The sequence below is a fragment of the Atractosteus spatula genome, chromosome 2, assembly GCF_055471065.1.
Source record: "Atractosteus spatula isolate fAtrSpa1 chromosome 2, fAtrSpa1.hap1, whole genome shotgun sequence".
NCBI lineage: Eukaryota > Metazoa > Chordata > Actinopteri > Semionotiformes > Lepisosteidae > Atractosteus > Atractosteus spatula.
The window spans coordinates 52,045,965-52,072,560 of NC_142707.1; the positions used below are offsets into that span (position 1 = coordinate 52,045,965).

Below are 26,596 nucleotides of genomic sequence, written 5' to 3' on the forward strand. Positions count from 1 at the left end.
ATTGTAGTCAGATCGGATTGATTTAATCAAAAGAACTATGGTCTTTTTTCATATAGTGTTTTGGATGATTAAACGAAACGTATTTAAATTAAATAATCCTTTTTGCGTTATCTTTTTTTTTGGTTTAATCTTTACATGCATTGCATTTGAGCGAAGGAATATTTACTCCTTGCGCGCTGTCTCACGCTTACCTGCCAGTAAACTTTTTTTTCCCTTTGTGTCTGTACTCAATGGGCGGTTCTAACTCTGTGGATTTTTTTTTTCTAAAATCTCCACCCCTCTTCCTTAACTTTTTGAACTATTTCAGCCCGGTGCTAAAGTTGAACTCAAATTGAAGGGAGTACGCACGTGGAGTGACGCGACTAGCAGAGCTCGGGAATAAGTTTGAGACTCAGCACTAACTTCAATTAAAACTTAGTTGATTAGTTGAGATTTAACAGAATGGTTAATATTTAGCTCTGTTAAAAAAAAAACTTTCACCCTTCGTTATGTTCCTTGCGATATTGATGAAAACTCTTTCAAGAGCTTTCTTGAAAATTTTGAACTGAAAGAAGGATATTTAGTTTGAAACTTTCTGCCACAATTGAGACTGGGCATGCGCCTGCGTTAGTGATTCCAAATTCAAAATCTGGAGTCTCTCTGGTGAGAAATACCTACACAGAGTGACCCGCACCACAGGGTGAAGAACTAAGTCATCATGGTGGACAAGGGACCGCTACTGACTTCGGCTATCATTTTCTACCTGTCCATCGGGGCAGCGATATTTCAAGTCCTCGAGGAGCCCAACTGGAAGACCGCCGTGAACAAATACAAAGACGAAAAGAAGGACATTCTCAAACGCTACCCCTGCCTCAAGAAAGATGATCTGGACTATATTTTGGAGGTATGAAAAAAAAATGGGAACTAACTTTTTTTTTTCTTGTATATGTCGAAATAAATCCGGATCTTATAACAGCATTATGTGAAGATGTTACACAATTCGGTTGCTGCATCATTGGGAGCAAAAACTTTTTTCCCCCCTCTTAAGGGAAACTCAGTACCACACACCCAGCATAACTTTAGTTACATATCTTAATCATATTATGCTGCCAGTATGCACATCAGCATCCCTGTACTGTTGTTCTGCTGTGCTACGAATTCAAAAAGGTTAGGAAGGTAGCAAAAAAAAAAGATCGCAAAGGTAGCAAATATCGTTTAGAAGAGAATTAAAAGGTGCCTTTGGGGATTATTGTTTGCTTATTTCTGGTTTAAATTGAATCTTTTAACCGCCACTCCTACCCTCTCTTCAAGTGAATCACCTTTCTGATGGAGTTTGGGAGAAGCCCTTCACATGGAATACGTTTTTTAGGCACATAATATGATCGTGCAAGCCAGCCAGTGGGGCTCGGTGGGTACGCGTCTTTCGTGAACCCCGAGCGCAACTTTCTGTACTTCCCGCGGGTTTTATTCTCTTATCAAGTGGTGTGTGTGTGTGTGATCTTGCTTCTGAATGTAAACAGTGATACTCGTTTTTATCTTCTGGGTTTCAGCCCAGGATCGTGTTGTATACAGCTTTTGTAGCGTTGCTTGCCTTGAGAGCAGAATCAAGTGCTTAGTCTACATTTGAACCGCACTGTTTCAGAGTACTGTCTGAAGTTCTGGAAGTGTAGTTTAAGAAAAGGCGCGATCCCAGTATATTCTCCTGTGGGTCTTTGGCATATCCAACTTCAGACTCCCCAGTTCTGAATGAATCCAGTGATTGAATAGCTGATGTTACAGAAATGCTTCAGACAAGGAGGTGAATTGTCTTGCTACCCTGGATTTACAGTTTTTTAATAGTTGCACTCAGGATTTCTGGGCAGTTTAGTAGTCCACATCTCCAATTGTTTTTTTTTTCTCGAAAGCATCTTCAAATGTACAGATCTGTAAGAGTGTCCCGTGCCCTCCTGTCCTGTGTTATGAAGTTCAGGTGCAGCGGACTCGGACCAGATCTCCCAAAACCTTGTTTTCTTAGAACCTTGTGATTTGAAAAAAACACCCTAAACAGCAGTAGATGCCTATTTGTTACATGAGCAAGTTGTGGTTACAGTTTCTGTTAATCCATCCGTCAACTAGTCATTTGACGAGACTGTTTTCATGAAAAACACCATCTCGGAGTGTGATGAGTCATTCGACAGAGGCGGTGGTTGAGTTGCAGGTAAACTGGGAAGTACAGTCAAGGAATTAGGCTTCACAACCTGCAAAAAAAGTTTATGCAAACTCTACATGAGAAACTTAGTTACTCGGGGACTGCATGTAGTTTATTTGACAAAAAATTCTTTAGGTGGGGCAGGTATTTTGATACCTGTAGAAGCCTGCCTTACAGCTACAGGCGTTGCTTCAACGTTGCATAAGAAAACATAAGTAATTATGGGGTTTAAATGATACTTCTAAATAGAGGCTTACTAACGGCAGTTGAGGAAAGCAACCAGGCTAAACGGATGTCTCAAACCACGCAGGACTGATCTGTTTATATTCCGTTTCAGTTGTTTCAGGTTCCTCAAGTGACTTGAATAACCTGTTTTAATAGTCAACACCTAAACGTCTCTTGGCCTGCAAGTTCCCATGGTGTCTGTTTAAGGCGATGCCCTGTCCTTTTGTTTGGGAGCATAAAATTGGCCTGCGATTGGCACAGTCTGACTGCGCCCGGGGGCATGATCTGAATAATGTGCTGACACGGCTCTCGTGGAGAGTTGGGATCGGTTGCTTTCAGCCTTATCGTCTTCACAAGTGGGCATTATCATTCATTCCGGTGGAGGGCTTTGCTTTGTCTTTCCTGGTCCAGTGTGGACAGGAGAGGGAGCAGTGGCGAGCTGGGCAGTACAGGAGGGGGCTGTGAGACGCGTCACCGGAGCGGGTCTGCAGGAGGGGAAGGGGGAAATGTACTGGGGCCCTGGGGAGATGGCAGTGGCCCAGCAGAAATAATGACGCTGGGTGTGATGTCTGTAACGGAGTGTTCAGCTGGTCCGATTACCTGGCGTGCACGTGAGCTTTCTCAGCAAACGTGCAAATTTGTGTTCAGGCTGTACAAATTTAGCAAGAGTCTGTGCAATATATTAACCTCTGAATTTTTTTAAAAAAATTCGAGCAGAATTAGGCCCATTTGCGCGTTTAGCGTGTCAGTGTCCTTAGTTACTACTTCAGGTCTGTCAAAATGATTTCTCATTTTGTTGTTCAGGAAAACCCAGTGTAGTGCAAATGTCTTTTTGCCCTCACTGGGAAATGAGCGGTCAGAACTGATTTCATTGGGCTTGAAGCTTGGTGAGATAGCCGTGGCTTGTCAGGGTACGTCTTTGTCGAGAGAGGGTTGAAGAGCAGATTCTGGCTGTTTATACCGGTCACACGCGTCTCTTGAGATGGTTAGTTTGCTCAAATGTGTCCCGGGTTTTTAACCCTGGGCTATAGGGACACCACTCTGTAATGCAAATCAGGAACACAAAGCCAGGAGGGTTACATCGGAGGTCTCGGCCCTTTTAGAGTTTCCTAAACCAGAAACGTGCCTGAACAGATCCCCAGTCGAGCAACTGCCAGTGATCCCAGCAGCACCAGGCTAATTTACTAGTCGCCCTCCTCCCCCTCTTCTTGCTTGCCAGTGGCCTGGAGGGGGAGGATGCATAGCTTAGTGCAACCCCCTCCCTCCAGTGAATGGGGAGGGATGGGGAGGTTGGGAGTTGAATGGGAACCTGAAGCTTCTCCTGGCTGGGCTGTGGATGTTGCTGAATGCAGCAGCTGTTGAGGCAGCCTGTTGCTGTGGTCTCTTTGCAAGTGAAAAGGGCACAGAAGTGAGATCATTAAAGTTTCAGAGAGAAGTTTGGTGGGGGGTCATAACACTTGGCATTAGCTCCCATACAAAGAATGCATTGTACTAGCCTCCAGATTCTATAAAGCCCTGAACTGAATGGAGGGCTGGGAGCCGAGCTCTCACAGCTGTAGGATTTGTTTTTCCATCAATGCTCAGATTTATTGACCATGCCAGTTCATTATAAGAACTCTACCTGATCAGGAGTTTTGAATTTTCTTTTGATTTTTATGAATTTGGGCTTCGCTTGGTAGTTGCCTGAGCCAGGATTGCGATCTGCTTGTTGAGACGCGTTCAGAAGGCCTCTACTGAGTGACCCTCGGCACTTTTACTGGGCGCCCAAAATGTTGTGCACAAGTGGTGAGGTCATTGGTTGCTAATAGCTAATCAATCCCTGGATCTCATCCAGCTGTTTCTTGAAAGAAGTCATGGTATCCGCTTCAACATCATGGCTGGGGAGCCTGTTCCACACTCCTACAACCCTTTGTGTGAAGACCTGCCTCCTGTTCTCGGTTTTAAATGTATTTCCCTGCAATTTCCACTTGTATCCTTTGGTGTGTCTTTCACTGGATATGGCAGAAGTCCATTGACTCTTGCTAGAGCCTTTGAGGATTTTGGAAATGTCAATACTTAGGTGCCTCTATAGTCTGCTGTCTACCAGAATAAAAAGGTTCAGCTCCTCCAGCCTACCAGGGCACGATATTCCTTTAAGCCTGTATTTGGTTGCTCTGGACAGAACAACTGTATCTTTTCTGCTATGTGTTGACCACAATTGCAGACAATATTCTAGAAGTTCAAATGTTACATTTTACAAGTGCGTTTCCACATCACTGTGTTTATATTCTGAGCTTGCAGTTCTTTCGAACATTCTGTTTGTTTTATTGCTTGTCTACTTGTAGATGATGTCGGCATAAACACCTGTCGTTTTCCTGCAGTTTCCCCTCTTATATTTCTCATTTGTTTCTGCTTCCAGCACGTAGCAATCTGCACTGCCAGGTGTTTTTCCCAGTCTTGATTTGTTGTCTAGGTTTTTAGCTGTTTTCTTTGCAGCTTTTCGAGAGTGTTTGGGTATTGCATGAGGTTTATTTAGGTTGAAGTTTACTGCAGTCTGCATCGAAAAGGGTGAGATACCAGGGTTTTATGACAATGTAGTGCAAAGTGCAACAAATAGATCGGGGTTCTGTGCAAAACCACATTCAGCTGGTGGTCTTTTTTGTTCCCTCTGTCTAGGAAAGGTGATGATGCGAACAAGGAGGTGGGTTCCTTCAGGCTTCAGGTTATTAATTTAACAAAGGAGTGAGAACAGCTCTGGTCAAGGTTAACACCAGGCCCATACACTGACTGCCTGCAGACTTGAAAATAGCAAATCAGGATATCTTTTCATTGAAATTGCTCTTTGATCTCAAGGATTGACTGTTGTGGAACGATATAATGGCCTGTTCACTAGTTAAAGGTAAGAAAAGTTCCAAAACCAGCAGACATACCAGACTAGGATTGGAGAAATTTGCTTTGCAGGCAGGTAAAAGATGTAACACCATACTTTGAACACATTAACCAAAAACTAACATGCATGGCCAGGATTAAAAAACAAAACAAGTCAGAAGCTTTAAATCCTCACAGTCCAGTCTGATTAGAACAGGTAAATAGGCATGGGAATAAAGATAACCTAGTTGTATTGTACTTAAATCTGGGTAGTCGATATCTGCCCCCTGATGAAAAGAGCTCACATTCGCTATGCATGGGGTGGTAGGGATGATATTGGCCTTCCACACTACTTGTTTGGTATGGTGTCTGCCAGCTGTAGCTGTTGTGCACCGGTAACGCTGCTGGCTACCTTCACTGTCCTGCTCAGTGTGTTTTTATTGGGTGTGTTCAGGTTACCAGACCAGGTTACCACAGTGAATGTTAACACATCATGGTTGCCGGTCTTAACACAGCTAAAGGATCAGGCACCAAGCACTAGGACAGTTTCACAAGAGGCAGCTGCAGCTTAGCTTTTGAAAACATGCAGGAAATCTGTGGCCTGACTCGGCTAAACATCAGATTTTGATCTTCAGGAGCACTTTCACTTCATGCTCTTTGATTTCTTTATTTAGCCCTACCTGTCTTCCAGCAATCTGAGGCTGATAGTGCTTAATCAACAGCAAACTCCTGGCCAGCTGCCCTCCGGGTACTTGTGCTCCTTGTAAGCTGAGACTGTATAAGGAAATTTCATCAGAGTTATTTTGATATCTGAACCTGCAGTAGGTGACAGGGCAAAAGGAAGTTCCAAAACAATCCACCTGTTTTGGCAGGGCAGCAGTAAAGGTAGAAGACAGACCCGATATTCAGTTTGATTGGGGAAGGTGGGTAACCACATATTGTGCTTGAGCACAATTTGTTCAATTACAAATGAGCTACTGCACATTATTTTGCAAATTTCTTAACAAAATATAAAAGACCTGTTGGAGGGGGGGGGGGGAAGTGAAAGACGACCTGCAAAAAAAGTCACATATTTTTCCCATTTAATGAAAAGTTTATTTATATAGAACGTAACATTGATAAATTTTAAAGGGGGTTTTGGTCAAAACGGCTATGGTGCGATAATACCCTCCTGAGTTTTTTTTGGTGGGATTTGGTAACGGCTCTTTTGTGGCAATGATATTACTTTGGTAGCAGTGAAGTTTACGTATGTGAGATGTTAATTCTCACTGAGCAGTTAAGCTCGAGTTAGCAATGATTCACGCTTGCATATTGTACGGAGTGAAAAGTAAATGACTGGGAGAAGGTTGCAAAGCCGAAAATGGAAATGATCGAAATTCCTGCCAGCCCTTCTGATTTCCCTTCTGAGTCACGCCAGTTTTAGTGCCACGAAAAGAAGAAATTAAATTTCGTGTTTGCACCCTAGGCATCGCAGTACATGACTTGTCGTTTAACTTGGCGACAGTGAATGTGGTCTTATCTTGTCTTTTGATCTTTCAGGGATGTGTCTTGTTATTGATTAACCTAGCTTGTCTTTTACTTGTAGTTCTGGTGTATAGCTGCCCCTCCCTGATGAGAACAATGACAGCGCTAGTCTTACAGAAGTGGAAATGAAGTACTGTTTGAGTCCTTCTTCCTTCAGCTGAGAAATGCAGGGTGTTTGCTGAAGGGTGTTGTGCGTTGGAGTGTCGTCTCTCAATATTATTCCTTCTCAAAAGCTTAAAGTTTGCTGGGGGAAAAAAAAAAAGAAAAAGGAGCACAGCTCCTAACTTGTGACTGCCATCTCTGAGGGCTTTGGTACACTTGTTTAAATAAATGACCACTAGCCAGAAGCCTAGACTACAGTTCAAAATTTAGCTTGGTCAGTGCATGAATAAAAGCTGGTTCTGGCATCACAATAAAAAAGTGATATATGCTTGTTAATGATATTATGATAATGATATGAAAAATGCTTCTTTAATTTCTCAGACTTCACATACCATGATAAACATGTTTATGACCATGACTTAGACCTTGAGCTCAGTTTGGGGTGTCATTAAGAGCCAGCTGATTACACGGATGACTTGTTTTGCACAGGTTTGTTTTTCAGGTTGTAACCGTTACTAGAATATGCAAACTTGATATTGGGCGAGAGGTTTTCCGTAGTTCATACACAGTCCTGTTTGAGGGTCTTTCTGCTGTCTCTTGCTATAAAGGTGTGAAAGCTACTGTACACTTCAGGTCTGTAACCTGTTGCACAGGCTAGAGACCATTTTTGGGTGTTTAGAGTGAAATATTTTTGAGCGAAACACTGTGTGCTTCAAGATAGTTAGGCAGGTATGAGGCTATTGAAATACTAGTGCTACAGTAGCTCTGTAAATATTCCATTTATCCTGAGCTTGTCACATGCTTGGTGTAAGGTGATTTTAACAGATCTGCTATTTGACATGTTATACATTTTCTGTGGCCAAGTTCTGAATATTTTTTAATCGGACGAGGTATTATTTCAGAGCTGCTATAGTGTGGTGTATGTGCTTTCCTTTTTTAGTCAAGCCTTCTGTTTACCATGTAATTATTGGGATGTTTGTGTATAATTGATTTAGGATTTTCATTGGATTCTCTTGTCAAGCTATCTTGAGAACTCGGACTAGAGAATGCATATTTTTCTTTAAATTGAGATTCTGTGCTAGATGTCCCTTGAGTACAATTCATTTTGAAAGATCTGGACTTCACTGTTTTTCCTGGGAAAGAAAGAGCGGTAGTTACAGAGTAGTCGACTCAGTTTGCCAGGTGTCAAGGGATCCTGACTGACATGGGTGTTCTTATTCTCCCTTTGTCAGCCATGTTTGTTTGAAACGATGATTAGCAATTGTTTTGCTGTCAGACACTTGCAGGTGTTGTGCGTTTTTTTGACACCTGGCGTGCTGAATGTATCTGACAGTTATAAAGTGGAAATGCAAACAGAGCAATACTACCAGGCGCTGGGGAGGGAGTGGTTTGTAAAGAAGAGTGTGCGTGGAGTTCTTATCTTGAAGGAAAAGCGATACACAAAAAGGGATGGGGGATGGAACTCTTTGACATGCAGTGTGGGGTCCAAATTATTTGGAACCTTTTATCGCCACTGCAGAAGACAACCATTAAATGTGGAGTGAAGCCGCGAGAATGCTCGCTGTAAAAATGTGTGTGTGTGTGTGTGTGTTTTTTTCTGGAATAAGAGCATGATTTTATGATTTTACACCAGCAGAACGATAGACATTACTGTGTGCAAGTGTGGGGGCTGTCACCTGAGGTCATTTGGTGAAGCAGTAAGCAATAGGGAAGAAATTAGTGCGCTCTGATAAAATTGTTTTGCTTATAGTTGAAAAATGTTTTCACCTTCACCTCTAAACGTTTTTATAACCGTGAATGTTCTGGAGCTTGCAAAGTAACTTCACCGATTTTATTAGTGAGGTTCAGCATTTCAACAAACACTCCCAGTCGTGTGGGCTGTATCTTCAAATGAGCTTCTTTGTTAAAACTCTGACCCTTCTGTTATTGATTTGTAGCAGTATTTATAGTAGCCTTAAAACAACAGACCTCTTGTATTCAAAGGGTGTGCAATATGCCTGAGGCTTTTTGTATACATGACACTGGAAATAGTTTTTTAATGACTGCTCTATTGAGCTCATATATTGAAAACTTACAATTTGGTTCCATATTTAGATGGTAACTTAAGGTGTGTAATAAAAGATTGTTTAGTAAATGCAGCAAACTGCTTGTGAATAGTTCAAACATTATTGAGCAATTTGCTCAACACCGTAAACTTGCATTTGTTCCCTCAGTTATTTTTTTTTTATACTAGCCTTTATTCAAAAACGGGTTGTTTCACGACAGACCCCCAGAGCAGGATGGAATAAAAGTGGCCTTAGTCTCTGAACAGCAGTGACTGAGGGCCAGCTGTTTCACATTGACCCCAGAGCCCTATGAAAAGCAGTTCAGAAATGTAAGGGTTTCTGTCTCAGGACAACTGTGGGTTGGAGTTTTCTTCCAAGCTGTGAACATGTGCCAGTAGAATAATCCACTCTCCAGTTCTTCGCAAAAAGATTTTTGAAAAATGCTTCCCAAAAAAACAGAGACAATGCTGTAAAACCTGCTCAGGGCTGCTACACCCTTTACCTGTGCAGTTGTGGAACAAGAACAGTCTTTTTGCCTTTTTCAAAGTGGAGAGTGGAAAAATACAGCACTAAATATGCTTTAGAAGTGACTTTTTACTTGGACAGTGAAATTCGAGTGCAACATAGCTTGCAAGTCATTGTGGTTTTAAAGAGTTTTGTTATCTGACCACTCCAGTTACAGTAGCAGGCTAGAGATTCCTTTCTCAAATGATATAATATTACAAAGCAAAGGAACAAAACACTAAAAATATTATTTTTGCCGTCTTACCTTATTCATTCATCTACCTTATTTATGGTGTAGTTTTTCATTTGCACTGGGTTATTCATTTCAAATGTGTACTGTTCAAAGATGAAACAACCACTTTAGCGCAACTAAGTAAGGGAATTATCTCCTATATTTATGAACAAGTGTGGACTGGATGCTTCCGAAAAACGACTTGTGCTCCTATTGTAAGAGGCTGCTTTCTAAATGCTTCTCTGTTTCAGAAACCAGCCACTCTCTGAAGTTCAGAGATTTAGCAACAGTTGGCAGTACAGCTGGTAGCCACGTTTTCTCTCCCACGTGCGAAGACCCCAGTGTTAAGTTGAAATGCTTTTAGGGAGACACTGGATCAAACAGTATTTTACAGTTTATCTGAGACCCAATTACAGCCTGTAGCAGTTTATAACATTTAAGCTCCAATCCAAAGCCGTAAACCTAGTTGACGAGCAGTGTGGAACAGGGGCTAGGGTCCTAGACTTGTAACTGGAAGGTTGCAGGTTCACATTCCAGGTGAGGCACACTGCCGTCATGCCCTTGAGCAAGGAACTTCACCCGAGTTGCTCCAGTAAAATACATTTGTATCCATTTACACAGCAGGATAAATTGCTTTGGATTAAAGTGTCAGCCAATTTAGTAATGATGACAATGCACTTGTATTTAGTTTAGGAATCTCCAAAGCCCTGCACAGTCATGCATACTTAATACACATAAACCCCTCAACGCACAGAAAATACTCATCCGCCCTTCTGTTTTCTAAGCACTTTATCTAATTGGGGGGTGCAGGAGATCTGGAGTCTGTACTAGAAAGCCACAGGCACAAGGCAGGATACCCCCTGGACAGAAGCCAGTCCATCGCAGGGCACACACGGGCACAAACACCCCCCAGGGCCAGTTGAGCTACCAGCATGACTTTGGACTGTGGGAAGAAACCGGAGCACCCGGAACATGCAAGCTCCACCCAGATAGCACCCCGGGAATTGAACCCAGGGCCCCGAAAGCTGCAAGGCAGCAATGCTGACCGCGGAGGCACAAATATTCAGGAGTGTGGAAACCCTGGAGCTGAGAAAAGCTTGACTGGATGGCACTGGAAAATCTCGTGAGGCTTCCTTGTAGCTGGCTGCTGTGGCGTCTCTTTCCAGGGCTCTGCCTGGCGACCTGACAGAGCGTCTCCGAGACAGGCTGCCGAGCTTCATCGCTCTTCGCCGCTCTTTTTCCGACAATGTGGAAACAGCTGGAAGATCCAGACCTTAGGGTGGAATTAATTGTGCTTGACCTCCAAGGGTTCCCACAGACGCACGAGGAAGCATCCTGTTGTTGGCAGTGAGTGGTGTGGGGAGGTCGGCACCTTGGGGGTTTCTCTTTAAAATCCCAGATTCTCCGTTTGTCACGGGCCTGCTCAAGGGCTTCAGCCTGCTGTGACCGAGAGCCGTACCGCTCCCTTGAACTGAGTCTCGGCCTCTGCAGCGTCGAGCAGGCGAAAATAATATCCACTCAAGCCCCCTGGTGCTCGACTGGAGCCCCTTAGCCGGCTGGTTAATTTTCAGAACTGGATTTCCTTTCTAACTCCACATACTTATTAAAGTAACTGGAACCTCCAAAGGCACTGACCAATGTTTTTTTTCCCTGAAACAGGGATAAATAAACAGACTCTTTAATTTGATTACTTAATTTTCCAGTTTGAATTTCAAATTTAAAAGAGAAGTGTTGTTTCTTTGGGGGTTTATTTAAAAGTATTTTACCAGCTAGATCATGTAAGATGAAATTCTTGTTGGCTGTGTCTGGGAGAGTACGTATTACACAGCAGTGTATTTACAGGAGCAGTTTGAAGTATATGCTCAGTACCTTCTTGGCCAGGATTTGAACCGATACCCGATTCAAAGTCCAGAGCTCCAACCGCTTCTCCACATTGCTGCCTGAGAAAACATTTCTTCTAACATGAAACGTTTTTTCTTTGTATAAACATTTCTCTTCTCTCCTTCCTAAAGGCCTTGATAGGGACCATTTACTAATAGGTACAGAAAGTAATGATGTAGTTTGTTGCATTACTCCCTCTCATTAATTGATTTTGAAAGGTACCTGTAAGAAAATTGGGCTTGACTGGCTTCTTCTTGTTGACCTAACCTGGAAGTAGTTTGAAGGTTTTGGTTTTTGTGCTCCAGTGTGGAGTTACATTTTGCAGAGGTGTGTCCTCCAGCCATGTAGTAAAGGTGGATGTTGAATATGCACTACTCTGTACAGGCGATATTCTGAACCTTTCACGGAAGGCCAGGACATTGCTCTGTTGGAGCCAGGTCTAAAGGTTTTGTGAGTTACTGTAAGTCTGTAAGAACACAAAATACAAATCTTTATAGCCCTGGGAACTTTGCTTCTTTTGATTTTGAAGTCCACAACTTTGGCTGCCAACTTCCTTATTAAAAAATGACCTTTTTTTATATAGCGCCTGTTAAAGCAATCATTTCTTGCACTTTTTCTGCAGAGGGTTCTGCTGCGGTTTTCTGTAAATGCAACCTTCCCTCACCAGTGGCTAAATCCAGTCTTTCCAGCAGCATCTTCCTGCGGCCAAAAACGTCATTTTCTATTCGGAGACTTCTAAATGAGGATGATGGACAAAGCAAACAGTAAATAATCCAATCGGGGAATTATTGCAACTGGAATTGTTTTTACAATCGGCTAAATCTTTGATTTCTCAAATTTGTTTTGGATCCTTGCAGATATATTTTGCACACACAGAAACTGTATAGAAAACATACAAATAGTGCAAACTAGAAAGAAATACAACAGACATTAACGCATACATAATCATTCATTGACATGATTAATATAAGTAATAAGCCCTGGGGGCTGTCTTGACTTGGTGATTCCCAGCCCTAATCTTAGGGGGATTCAGCTGAGCTTTAAATCTCCAGTGCTAATTGTTGCTTTTCATTCTTCTGCGGGCTTGTTTAGATGTGACATGTTTGAAACTCCAGACTGAGAGAAGAAACAAGTTCCAAACTTCAGCACGCCACATCGTATGCAGCTTTCCCTCACCCTTATTCCCGTCTGATCAGTGGCATTCCCCTGCTGGTCAGTTGGTGATGAACAGACAGAGACGGCAGAGATATGGGATCGGACACGCCCACGAGGAGCACGTTTCTTTCCCATCTGCGGTGGCCCAGTTGGTTACTTTTAGGCCACAAGCCTGAAGGTTAGAAACTCAGAAACCGGTATGGGGTTGATAACCATCACAGATCGCTTTTGAAGTTTTGGAGGACATAATTAAAAAAAAAAGTCCCAAATGGGAAGTCCATTACCCTTCGCTTAAGAACTTTGGTTGGAATTGAACCTCAGGCGACAGGAGTCCCGCAGGAACAGGTTTGGGAACCACAGGATTTGTGAATCCTGTTTTTGTTTGTTCCAGGTTGGATCTTTAATTGCATGTGAACTTACTGGTAGTGACTGGTGGCTCAAAGGGAAATAATGTTCTCTCGCTTTCACCCGATGCATCTGAGAGTTAGAGTGGTTTGGAAGGAGTTCAACAGAGGAGGTGGAACGGTGTACTTATTTATTTTGTACACATTCCACGATATCCGGCTGTTCTGGAAATTTACCAAGTCAGTGCCCAGCTGCTAATTACTTTTAGAAAACTGGGTCTGTGACGCAGTGGTTATTGTTGAGAAGCGCGGTTACAGAATGTTGAGATTAGTGCACGGCTGGGGTCAAGGTGCTCGTTTATAATGCAGGATGAAGTGTAACACCGCAAGTATGTACAGTTAGGTTATTCTTAACACGGATACAAACTCCTCTTGCTGGTACGTCGTCTGAATGTTAAAATCTCTGATAAGCTACCGTGAATCTGATATGAACCTGCTGCGTTGTCAAATAAGAAACATTCTTTATTTGGTAGTTACATTGTCAACAGTTCTGCAAGGACATCTAGGTCATAGCGACTAAAGGCTTTTTTATTTTGCTTTCCCAAATTCACTGCTTGTTGTTTTGTAATGGTAGACTGTAATAGTAGTCAATTCTTGGTGTTGGTCAGCTACAGATGGATTAAATTGCGAAATTTTGTCAGAGGACTGACATTGTACTTTTTTTACAATTAAGTATAATTGCCAGTTCCAGAGTAGTTGAATTTGCCAGTTTGTACCTTTTCTAATGTATTCCTTTTGTTAAAATAGTTTTAAATGATCTAAATGTTTTTAACAATAAAGAATATAACTGTTGCATGTGTTGGTAATTAATTGATCCAGGGATCTCTTCCAGATGGTTCTTGATAGAAGCTAAGCTGTCAGCCCCCCCAAAACATGGCTGGGCAGGTCATTCCATTCTCCCACAACCCTTTGTGTAAAGTGGTGTCTCCTGTTCTCAATTTTAAAAGCACCGAGTTTGTGCTTGCATCCTCTGGTTCGTGTCTCACTGTTTATTCCAAAGAAGTCCACTGGGTTGACTCTGTCAATGCTTTTGAGGATTCTAAATATTAGGTATATACAAGATTTTCCTAAAGTTGTTTTAAAGATTTCCTGTCATAAATATTGGGATGACATACTTTTTTTATTTTTTATTCCTCCTTCCAAAATGCATTCTCTTGCATCATTGTAAGCCATCACTTGATTGCAACCTATATTATTGCTTAACAGGTCCTTGATCTTTATTTGATACCTTGAAGGAATATTGGAAGTTTTTTTTTTGTGATTCGTTCCCTCCAGAGCTTGATGTCGGTTCCTTTTGGCGAAGGAAAAACTGTACCATTTTTTCTAAATGCCACCCAGAACGTAGATGCTATAAAAGAACGAGTTAAAGGTTTATTCCGTACTGAAAAGAGAAGAAAGGAAACATATTTCGGCTGTGGAGCCTTCTTTGGGTGTGTTTGTGTTTTTCTTCTCTTTGCAGCATGGAATAAACCTTTTACTTGTTGCTTTGCAGCATGCGCGTGCTGACGCAGATACCCACCTGAACTACCACAGATGCTATGGTTTCTTCGGGCCATGCACAGCAGCTCTGTGTGCTGTATTCACAGGCTCTCTCACTGCCCTAAACTGCTTTCCTTGGTCCTGCAGGACAAGGCTGAGTTTCAGCCTTTCCCTGTCTGAGCTGGGTGCTGCTGGCTGCCTCCCTTCCGTTGTCTGTGACCTTGGAGCAACCCATCAGCCCCTGTCATTTTCTCCAGAGGTGGCTGCAGTGTCCGAGTCGGTACGAGGCGCTCCAGTGTCTGTCCTGTCATTACTGCCATCCGAAATCAGCATCTCATGTCCTCTGCAAACGTGGGTAGCCTGCCCTGCAATTAAGCATCTATATAATCCTACTGCCGTGCTGTTGCCAATTTTTAAGAAAAAAATGGGAATTTTGGTGGAGAACCAGAGTACAAGTGGAAAGTATGTGGAAATTCATTTAAAAAAAAAGACAACAGGAGCCACCACTTTACACAAAGGGTCGTAGGAGTGTGGAACAAGCTGCCCAGCCATGTTGAAAGAAGCCATGATTTTTCTCCAGTAAGAAACTGGTTGAGGTCCTCCAATTAGGACAAGAGATGCTTCTTTACGCAATGGGTGGTGGGAGTAGGGAACAAGTTCTCCAACCATGTTGTTGGTCAGTCAGTATACTTTTAAGAAATGGTTAGATGATATATTTGGTTCAATTGCTAACTCCCAAACAGTGTAAACGGGACTTGTGGCTTTTTCTCATCTGGCACCTTTTATGTTCTTATGCATTTATAGCACAGTGTGGAGTATTAGTCTTTGTGGGTGATCAAGCTAAGATATTCTTATGATAAGTAATATGTTCAGGTCTTCACTGCTGCAAAATCATTTGCTCTTCTGCCTTAAGGGTTTTTTGATGTTTCTTTAATAAGAAATCACTATGATGGTTGGCTTTTGTTCTAATCTCTCTCATGGTTTAACATCTAGACAGCTTCTGAGAGGCTACTAAAAGCCATTACATAAGGGATCGTGTGGTAAAACATGGTGCTTATTAGAGTTCTCAGAGGCCTGCTGCAGAAGTTGGTGCGATAAGTAAAGATTTGAAAAGGCTAAATGAACAGAAGGAGGAATCGGGTGGGGACGGGGGGTACTGTACGTATAAGGGACTACACAAAAATATTGTGCATTTGAACTTTCAGTAAAGAATGGCTTTTAATGGAAGTGCTGAAAAGGGAAGTACTGTATGCTGAGCTGATTTGGGAAGTGCAGTAAACAAAAAATCAATTTTGTAAAAGCTGAAATGAAACCTGGACCGTGACTGTGTAAAATGCTGGACGTCTTGCAGATTTCAAGGGTGCCTTTAACGTGATGAAGCGAGACCATTGTATGCGTGCTTAACCCTGGTTCTCTTAGTCAGAGCTGTCCGTTTTTGTGATCTTGTGCTTGGTTTGGGTGAAGGAAGACCAGAGCAAAGGCAAGGTTCATTCATCAATGAGCTCTTGCTTATTCGCAATGAACAGCCATGATGAACATAGGTCTTCATTGTTAGAGAACATTTAGGACCCAAGACCTATGGCTTTGAAATTTCCTTTGAACATCCCGTGCACATTTATGAAGCCTATCTACTTTGTAAAATGAGTCTCTAGCTATATACAATCCATATTTTAATATTTACTTGAAGTAACATTTTTTTTAAAATCCAAAATTGGTTTACTGATTAACTGTGTGATCAAGATTGTGCTAAGAAGCTTTTTTTTTGCAAAACACTTTTGTGATCGCCTGATCAACACATCTGGATGTGAAAGATTGCTTTGTGTGTCAAACACACAAGTGTTGATAATGGAGAGATTTGTAAATTCAGTCTAATCATTCTTTGCAGTGTCCTATAATTACAGACATTGGACAAGTTTTATTTTTTAACTGGAAAGGGCAAGACGGACATTCCTGGCTTCCAGATTGGCACAAGAGAGCACAACTGGGGCTTGGTTCTAGCTATTGCTGGATTATGAAAACGTTTCTGCAGTTCAAGAGCTGCACAAGTTGCTCTTGAGAAGAAAACTGCTTTAGATTCAAAATGGACTATTACTGAGCAGAGATTAATGTGCTGTCAAAACATACCCATTTATACAGCATAACCAAAGTCAGTAAAATGGAAGTTTTCATCAAATTTGGTTATCTAAATAATACGTTCTGCACACATAGAAGAACAGGTTTCTTTGCTGATGTCATTCAGTTTTATATAGTTTAATGTTTATTAAGTGAGGAATGAAACAACCAGATTATATAATAACCATCACTTTCATCAATTTGCAACCTCAAGGCCAGTAGTTTTCTCTGTATACACAGTAATGTAGAGTTTGCCACCAGGCTTAAAAACGCCTTTGTGAGTTAAGTGCATGACTTCACTTTATCATATCCGAATGTGGGTAAGGAACAGGGAGCACCTTGGCCAGCCCTATAGTGTCTGTTAACATCTGTTCCTAATGGTTCAGGGTTATGGAACAAAAAGTAATGTATCATCGTTGCGTTTCCCCGAGACCTTTACTTTGGACAAGTATCAAGGAAAACGTGTAAGGCGTTGGAGGGTGTGGGTTCTGGGGCTGGATCCAGTTTTTCCAGGAGGTGCCACCCTGCCTGTTTCCCACACATCAGCACCTCTCTCCACAGTCCTTTGCCGAGATAACGAATTGCAGTGCCATTAAAGGTAGGAAGTGAGCTTTGACTTGGCAGCAGTAATCACAGTAAATGTAGGGCAGTTTATAGACCTTGGGTTCCTTTTCTGCGACCTTTTGCTTTTCACTGGTACGTTCCTTTCAGACGTAGTTCGTAGATGGTACTCGTTTAAAGTAGGTGCACCCCTGTAGACTGCTCCTTCATTTTGCGCTAATAAGACAGCTGTCTTGCGGCAGGACGAGCCTGGCATCCTCGAATTGGTAGGATGCTGGTGTGACGTTGTTGGCGTGTCTGCCTAGAACTGTAACCCCAGTATTGTCCTGCTGCTGGAGGATGCTCGTCGGAGTTCCCCGGCAGCATCTCGATTAGTGTAATTGTGCGGAACACGCTGTTAAAATCACCACTTGTCAGGAAGGATGTGGCTGGGAAAGGTCAGGCATAACGTTGGGAAAGGGAGGCAGCTCTCATCACTAAGGATTTAGTGTCGCTAGTATAAACGATGGAAGTGTGGAATATCACTTCAGCATTTGGCATATTTTATTTCGGAGTGGGAAGACGTACCTCATGGGTGTATGGTTTTCAACAGCCTTGATATAGGACAGTCAGGGAAGACTACGAGGGTACCTGATGCAAGCTTCCAAAATCCTCAAAAGCTTTGACTGTCACATCTAGCAGATTTCCTCAGCATGAACAGTCGAGCATGAGCCAGAGGACAAGGGGAAACTACATGGAGGTGCATTTAAAACCAAGGATAAGGCACTTCTTTACACAAGGAGTTGTGGGTGTATGAAACAAGGCAATCAGTCATACTGTTGAAGTTGAAAGCCTGGTTTCTTTGAAGAACTGGGCAGGTGAGACCCTTGGGTCAATTAACGTCTAACTACCAAACAGGCCAGGTGCACTGAAGGGCCCCCTCTCATTCCAATTCTTACGCTCTTAATTTACGGGAGAGCTTTGAGATGATGCTATGAAAAAGGCACTCTATGATCTAGTACGCTGTTGCTCATGACGCCACTGGGTTCTAATCCATGTGTTCTGTGTTGTGGTTTACAGAAGGTTTCTGAAGCTGCTGGACAGGGTGTCACCATCACAGGCACTGAGCCCTTCAACAATTGGAACTGGCCTAATGCTGTCATCTTTGCTGCTACAGTCATCACTACAATAGGTGGGTCCCCTCCTGCTCCCAGCCTGTATATCGGAGCCCTCTTTCTGAAGGAATGGGAGGAAATGTGGTTTGGTTGTAAGAGATTACCAGTCACTGGAAACCCAGCTACACTCCAGGCTAATCTCAGTTTCTTTTTTTTATTTTAGCATAATGTTTAAAAGCTGGTTATTTACCATTAAACAGAGAAGAATGTACACGTAGATTAATGCTTTAGAATTCCTATGTATCAGTATCCCTTTAATCAGTGCAGATAACATGGGAACTGAAAATAGGTTGCTACAGTAAAAGGATAACATTACTTTTATTTCTTGAAACTTTATCGGATCTTGTCCAGCAGCTATCACATTTTAGATTATCAGAAAGAGGTTGTTTTGTATGCTGCCTGGCTTATGTTTCCACTGAAACAAAATGGATACAAATTTAAAATGCTTCAAATATGCATTCACACATTTTGAAAGATTTTTAATTGTGGGGAAAGCAATTTTGAACCAGTGCTTGACAACAGTTAGACTCATGCAGCCTTTTATAAAAAGAAAACGCATTACATAGTTTAAAAAATGACATTTTACATTCTGTTTCCGAGTACTGGGCTAGCACAACGTACAGTCTTGGATACCACAGCTGCTCTTAGCTGGATATTGATGTAACCCAAAAAAACCCTGCTGCTGTGTGCAGTGATGCTTTGTTCTTGCCTACTCTATTTAGAAATAAGCATATGACTGAATTTAAAGTTGAAGAGACTAGCAAAGTAAAACCAAGCGTCACTGAATTATTGCTTCCGATGGTCCCTGTAGGTTATGGAAACATCGCTCCCAAGACGCCTCAAGGCAGGGTCTTCTGTATCTTCTACGGGCTCTTCGGCGTCCCGCTGTGTCTCACCTGGATCAGTGCGCTGGGCAAGTTCTTTGGAGGGAGAGCCAAACACTTGGGTCAATACCTGACCAAGAAAAGAGTCTCTTTGGTAAGGTCATGCGCCTGTCCTGGCTATAGGACATGATCTTGCTTTTCCTGCTGTGTGAGTGAGGAGCACTGCCTGTCCATGAGTGACCATGGAATGCGATAACCCTGCCTAGTCACAACTGTATTCACGAACTGTATATTATTTCCATTAATCGTGCGATCTGTTTTGCAAGTTATTTAACCTCAGTGATTTGATACCGAAGCTGCTTTTTGATGCTACGCTTTTTACTTGAGTCTCGGGTGTTGTTGCTCTGCATGTCTTTGTGATTAATGGTTTCCTCAGAACTCTTTCGATCTTCTGCTTTCAGAGAAAGGCCCAGTTTACCTGCACTGCCTTGTTCCTCCTCTGGGGGGTGGTGATACACCTTGTGATTCCCCCCTTTGTCTTCACCGCGTTTGAGGGCTGGACCTACATTGAGGGGCTGTATTTCTCCTTTGTAACCATAACGACCATCGGCTTTGGGGACTTGGTGGCAGGTATGTTATCCAGAAGATGTGTGTGCAAATGACTCTTAATGGGCCACAGAGCTCTGCAACTTTAATACAATGATCTAGTTAAAATAACTTCCCCCTTCAAATTCCATGGGAAGGAACTCCTGGAGCTCTTTTGACTGTAGCTGGTTTACTTATGTATACAATTATGGATGTTTTCCTAATCTTCTTTTCAGGACAGATGCTTTTTAATCAGAGGGTAACATTTGAAAGCACTGTAAGTGCAGTTAGAACTGACAACAGGAGATACCCCTTTACATGAAGGGTTGTGGGAGTGTAGAACAGGCTACTCAGCCACATTGCTGAAGCCGATACCCTGGTTTCTTATTGTCCTTGTGCTTTAGAACATAAGACATGAGAGGTTTCATATAATAGGATGCCGTTCTAACCCATTTGGTAGTAGCCAGTTGATCCCATCATCCCATCCAGCCCTTTTTGGAAGGAAGTGGAATGACAGGATATCTTGTTCCATCCTTTTGCTACCTCCCAAGTAAAGAAGTGCCTCCTGTAGAGAGCACAGTGATCAGGAGCGTCTCTCTCTCTCTGAGCTGAGCGTGTAAAGAAGTACCTGACAGGTGTTTCGGTATTCCATTGTCTCCACATATCCACTGTTTTTTGTCCTTGAACCCTCGTCTTCAGACGGTGAAATAGAAAGTCCAGTGGAGTCTGTGTTGGAAACTGTCAGATGTTAGTGTTTGCTTGGCAATTGAATTAAGAACTCGGGTATGGCTAACAAACACCCCCGCAAGCCGCCTAGTCAAAATGGCACTTAGTACATGATGTGGAAAAAGCATACAGATTATTCTATCGGCACTCAGCCACTGCTAATCTGCAGTTTGTGCTGATAGCAGGTTCTCAAAAACAACGCTGATGGCCATTTCTCCACCCCCTTTTAGGAAAACTTGCATTCGGCCAGTTCCCTTTATTAAGGTCTTCCATTATCTGTAATTCCACATTAGAAACCTCAAATGCAGCTGAAATTTGGAGGGGGGGGGAAGGGAAAATAAATCACGCAGCATTAGTCATAGTAAAACATTAGGTCACTTATCAGATATTTAAGCAATGGAAATACTTTTAAAAGTACTATGTCAATACCATTGCATTATACACAGATTTGGCCAGGTCAGAGCTGTTGAAGCATTAAAACCTATAAAAGTACAATCTGATGCTTATTAAAACTGCATCATAACCCAGTATTGCAAGCCTTTCCATTTACTGTTACAGTCAGAAGTGCTGGAGATGATCGCCCAGGAATCTGTGCAAAGCAGAGTGGCCAGGTTTTCCAGGAATGTTTACCAAGCAAAGCAGGGGATGAGGACAGAAAGTGTCTCAGTTTGGGGGGGGGGGGGATACTAGCTTATTCTAAAAGGGAGGTAAAAACAAATTGAACACAGGAGTGTGGTTTTCAAAAGAGCTCTAAATAAGCGGTTGCTGATTTTCTTCCTAGGTGTCAACCCAACTATTGTGTACCCAGCTCTGTACCGCTACTTCGTGGAGCTCTGGATCTACCTGGGCCTGGCCTGGCTGTCACTGTTCTTTAACTGGAAGGTGAGGATGTTTGTCGAGGCCCACAAGGCCCTGAAGAAGAGGAGAAGACGCCGAAAGGAGTCCGAGGAGGAGATGCGCCACTGCAAGGAGGAGAACAAGAAGGCCCTGCACCTCGCGTGCAACGCCAACGACGCCAACATTTTCAAGTTCCTGTCCAAAAAGGAGGAGGGCTACAACGACCTCATCAAGCAGATCGGCGTCAAGAACGGAAGCGCGGGCCAGGGGGGCGGCGGCAGCAACGTCCGCAGCAAGAGCTGCCACGACGACGTCAACGAGATCCTGAAGTTCGACAGCTCGCCCCGCCAGCGCCGCCGGCACAGCTTCGGCGACAGCGTCCTGTTCTCCAAGAGGAGGTGCCTCCTGACGGAGGAGGAGGAGAACCGGGAGCTCCTGCCCGACCTGAGCGGGAAGATGGACCTGGAAATGCGGGAGCGGGGGTACGAGAACCAGCTGGACAAGGAGGGCAGGGAGGGCAGGTACGGCTGGGCCTGCAAGGAGTACCAGGCCCTCATCTTCCAGAACGCCAACATCACCTTCATCGACGAGGAGAACCTGCTGAACGACGACTCCAAGACCAAAATCTCGACGGACGAGAATGTCGAGTCAGAGTCGGACTCGCGGGAAGAAAGGGCCTCGGAGTCGGAGGGCTCCGTTTTCACCACGGACAGCTCGGACCGCTCCCTGTCCTACGAGCAGCTGGTGGAGGAGTACTCCAAAGTGGACAACACAGACATCCCTACGTGAGCCCCGGGGCGGGTTTTAATTATTGATAATTGATTTATTCTGCTTTTTGGACCTAACAAGAGGCTTTCTCACAATCTGCCATGTTCAAATGAGCAAGAAGAGACCAATACTGTATAACGCATTAAAAAACTTACTGGTACTAAGCCCATGCACGGTTCTGTGCACAGTCCAGTCACATGACTTTAACATGTGAAGGCAGGAAACGGAAGATCAGTCTGTCAAGTGTTCTAAGTGCCTGTGCTGAGTTACCAGTGTTTTTGGGCCTAGTAGAGCAAAACTTCCTGTGAACTTGTAATCCATAGAAGACATCCGAGTCTGGTTGCCCTGGTGGCCAGCTCATATGGGACTCATATGGGTTTTAAGAAGGACCTGAAGTGGGGAGTAAATGCAGCTTCATCCTGTTTCTAGCATTTCTTTTATTAACCAAAAGTTTTAATTGTCCTTATGTGGACCTTTTAGGATCCAAACAATTTCCTGTTTTCTCCCATGTCTTCCACTGTGGAGTTCTACGCAGAAATGGGAGAACTTGACTTCTGCGCTTTTGTTTTAGGTGAGGAACAAACCAGGCTGTGTCCTCCGCTCAAAGGCCCAGTAATATCCGTATAGCAAGACAGCCTAGAAATCCGTAGCTCAAGAGCTGTGAGGACAGCCATTAAGAGTGTTCCCGGGTGCAGAATATCCATTCACCATATTGGTGCATCTTGAATTGTTTCTTGAAGGAATAAGTCTGTCGTAATTGTGTGGTGTGCAGGAATTTCTTCTGCTCTGGTTCTGAGCTCTAGATCAAGGACTGTAATGGCCTCGGGGTGCTTTGATCTCGGACAGTTCGCAAGGCTAAGTCGAAGCCTTGGATTCTTGCACCACTTGCTGCGCTAACCAAATTGTCGGCTTCTCCTGTTGGTACACTCCTGTTTCTTATCCACGGTGTACGAGTGCCACGCGCTTCCTGGAACTGCTGCATGTGTTCCTGTTTTTGTAACACTCTGGTTGCGACACTGGTGTCTGGGCTAAGATTCAGTGGTAGTAGCACTAGTAGACACCCGCTGTCTTTAAAGTCTTAAGTATGTCGTCCCTTCCAAAATGAAATGAGATGGAGAGACAGTCTTGTGCTTGGTCATACTGAGATTGTGGTGGACTGGCACACTAGTCCTCGTCTCTTCTGGTTTTTACTCCAGCTGAGGTGATCAAACCTATTCACCCTTTAGTTGAACTAGTTGCTTTAAAGTCCCTTTAGCCTTTGAATACCTAGAGAAGTTTGGGAGTTAGCAGTAACTTCGTTTCAGAATTACCTTCTTATTATTTTTGCTTATTTTTAAGATGGCGTTTGAACAGTGGGTCACAGTGGACTATAAGTGCTTATAATGTGGGTGTTGGAGACTTTATATCAATATTTAATAACTGTTTTATCAGTTTCCCGTTGGTCCCACTGATATGAGAAAGCAATCCTTTAATCATTGCAAATAGTTTCAGAAATCTCCTTCATATGTGTTATTTCAAAGAAACACTGCAAACAGTACTATCAAGAACAGAGAACATTTTTAAAAATTGAAAGGTGGTTCAATTAAGACTATAAGCTTAATCAATAGCCTCAGCTGGAACAAAAACACGACTACTGATGTGACTTTGTTTTTTTAGATTTGCACAAAGGCTTGTCGAAAAACAGGCCAGCCCTGCCAGGTGATCCATTAACAGTGATGCCATTGCTTGGTGCAAGCATAAGTGCCTTACGTTTAGGTTTCAGACTCGCACTTTGTTCTGTGTAATGCCAAGTGAGGTGATTCAGCACAAGTCATCAGTGCCTCTAGCAAGGAGACATCTGTCTTTTTGGGGGGGCTTTGTGAAGACAGTACTAAACAGTACATTTTCTGGTTAAACATTTTGAAGCCCTTGTGTTTGAGAAGAGCTTAGGTGCTCTTTCCTTGCGAGTGGAGGTGCTGAACTACCTGTTTTTTTATGTCAGAGTGACACAATTACTGAAAGTGAAAAAACGGTTTTTTGATGTATCGTGTACCTTACTGCTTTTGTGAGCAGTGGATCAATACTTTTATACCCCTTTTGCATTGTTCCCAGTAGTTTCTTTTTTTTTTAACAGTTCACCTCCTGAAGAAACGAACCTGTTTTTTTTTCCAAACTGTACCATCAAGTGCTGTAAAACTGTTGCTTATGCGTTGCATCAGTTTTGCTTCTGATGTGGACTGGGGGGTTGCATTCAGGCTGAAACAGGTTTTTGCATGTTATAATTGTTTTTCTCTTTGCACCGAGAGCTTGCCAGCATGGAATTTCTTACATTTGTGTGAGAGGTCAAGCTCGGTGCGCGGCCTGTAATTAAATTATTGCAACCATCTCCAACAGAAAGAGCAGACTCCCCATCTGCAAGAATCCTACTACTATTTTTAGCACAGAAGCCCCTTCCACTCCACTTCTTCTAGCTTTTATTAAAATCACAGGTTTCCCTTGTGAGTCCCAGAAAGGAACAGGATGAACTTGTGCTGGAAATGCATGCAAGCTCATGACCATTCCTTCAGTGACTGAGGGATAGCAAATGCTGTGGAAATGAATAAGATTGTAGTTAAATGGTTGCTTACTTCCAGCTGTCAGCTTTGTACGCTCCCTCATCAGAACAGGAAGTGTTGCTGCAGTCGTAAGGCAGGTAAAACCACAACCTCAAATTGGAACATTTCTTACGGTATATTTAGTGATTAGTGTGAAATTGACTTTTTTGTTTTTGGTTTGTTTCCGTTTGCTTGTATCTTTTGTGAATTAATTTATATATTCCTGGTCTTAACGAGCTTTCCCCGTGTCATGCTTTCATGTTCACTTTGCAAATGCAATCTAACAAAATCACAAGCCTTATTTCATAAATAAGGCATGGTTGTTCAGTGGTTTAGCCAATAGTGCAAAGATATCGCTGAACAAATTCAGTGAAAATTCCTATAGGAGCCTCCTAACACTCCATGTAGCATTCAGCTGCCTATCTGCAAACGAACTTTGAAATTGGGGGAAAAAATCAGGGAATGATTACCTGGGGATAGTAAAGGTACATCATTATCAGGCACAAATACGTTGAAAAAAGAGGTGATTTGACTGGACTCCTTCTCCGTGTCAAGCACTGCCAGAAAAGCCCTGAATTAGCAGAGTGAAGTGATATTTTCTTGCTTGAAACTGAGCCATGGGGAGTGTACCAGCAGCCGAATAAACCCTTTCAGATCCCGGGCCCTTGGGGAGGCAGTCAGTCTCGAAAACAAGTGCGCTTTCTTAAGTGGAGCACGAGGATTCGTGTAAACTAAATAAATAAAAATGCACATTGATTTTGCCACACACAACCACGCAACTCAAGTGCCGAGAGTTCGGCCGCCGTGGCGCGTCAGCAGTTTGACTGCTGTCCCTTTGGGCCATTTTATTCCGTTTTTCAATAAGGCCTGCTTAAGGATCCGAGATACCCCGGTCCTGCTGACGATAAATCCCCACATAGCTCGTGAGCAGGATAATAAAAACGGCACTTAAAGCCAAACGGAAGTCTCGTAAATCTAAAACGAGAAGGAAATGTAGAATCCAGAATGTTGTGTGCTTCTGGTGTATGAGTGATTACACTTATTGGAAATCGCTGTATTTGTATACCACTGGAGAGAAAAAGAACCCTAAAGCTCCACATAATGAGCAATGTTTTTTTTGTTCAGTTTCTACAGGCGGCGGTCTCTGTGTCGATTTGCACAGCTGATCGATGCCGCTGTGTCCCCGGTGCGGTGGAAAATCCAAACCACCGCTGGCCTTCAGAGTCGTGAAATTCCAATCTGAGCCACGGGTTTTAAGCTGCTGAGGTTTAAAATGTACAGAAGAAAGTTTTATAAACGAGAGGAGGCCGTTTGGTCCATAGCTCGTTTGGATTTTAGTAACTAATCGAACACTTGTAATACTGTAATTCTGCTCTGGCTATGATATCATGGTACCATATCTTATAGGATTATGCCAAGGGTCTCTGCTTCTTGAACAGGAGCCATCCTTAACGATTATATCTCCACTTCTGCATAGCAGTGTTAACAAAGCTTTTTCTCGGAGTCGAAGTGTCGTGTGTGTTTGTGATCTCTCAGGTGCCCATCTTAGGGCACATCTTATCATGTCACTTATACTTTGGATAAAAGCCTGCTCATGATTTTTAAGTAACCAGTCTTAAATCAGCTTTAAAAAAATGCATAGGTACTGTTAAGGGTTCTGAATGACATGAAAACGAAAGGGTTTTGATTCTTGGAGAACATGTGATGTTGGTCTAGCAAAGTTTTTTTTTTTTTCCCCAACACCATTAGCGTAAAACGTACTCCGGCGTATTTGTTTTGCTGTTGTGGTTAATCTGAATTATTTATCATTGGGAAAACTGTTCTGTACATATTGAATGGCTTTTTAAAGTATAATTTATTTCAATATTTTAAATAAACTTTTTATAAAATG

At 42.8% G+C, this 26,596-nt stretch overlaps 1 protein-coding gene across 1 annotated transcript; it reads left to right on the top strand.

Moving 5' to 3' along the window:
* Nucleotides 1-333: 333 nt before the first annotated feature.
* Nucleotides 334-26,596, top strand: kcnk5a (potassium channel, subfamily K, member 5a). The gene is made up of 5 exons (XM_088927379.1): nucleotides 334-883; nucleotides 18,298-18,409; nucleotides 19,204-19,370; nucleotides 19,678-19,846; nucleotides 21,309-26,596. The coding sequence occupies exons 1-5, from the start codon at nucleotides 698-700 to the stop codon at nucleotides 22,151-22,153; spliced, it is 1,479 nt and encodes a 492-aa protein (XP_088783505.1). The 5' UTR covers nucleotides 334-697; the 3' UTR covers nucleotides 22,154-26,596.

Excerpts from the sequence above, each read along its gene's own strand:
- kcnk5a (XM_088927379.1), top strand. The coding sequence starts at position 698 with ATGGTGGACAAGGGACCGCTACTGACTTCGGCTATCATTTTCTACCTG. Across the intron at positions 884-18,297 it reads ATCTGGACTATATTTTGGAG|AAGGTTTCTGAAGCTGCTGG; the intron begins GTATGAAAAAAA and ends TGTGGTTTACAG. Across the intron at positions 18,410-19,203 it reads TACAGTCATCACTACAATAG|GTTATGGAAACATCGCTCCC; the intron begins GTGGGTCCCCTC and ends TGGTCCCTGTAG.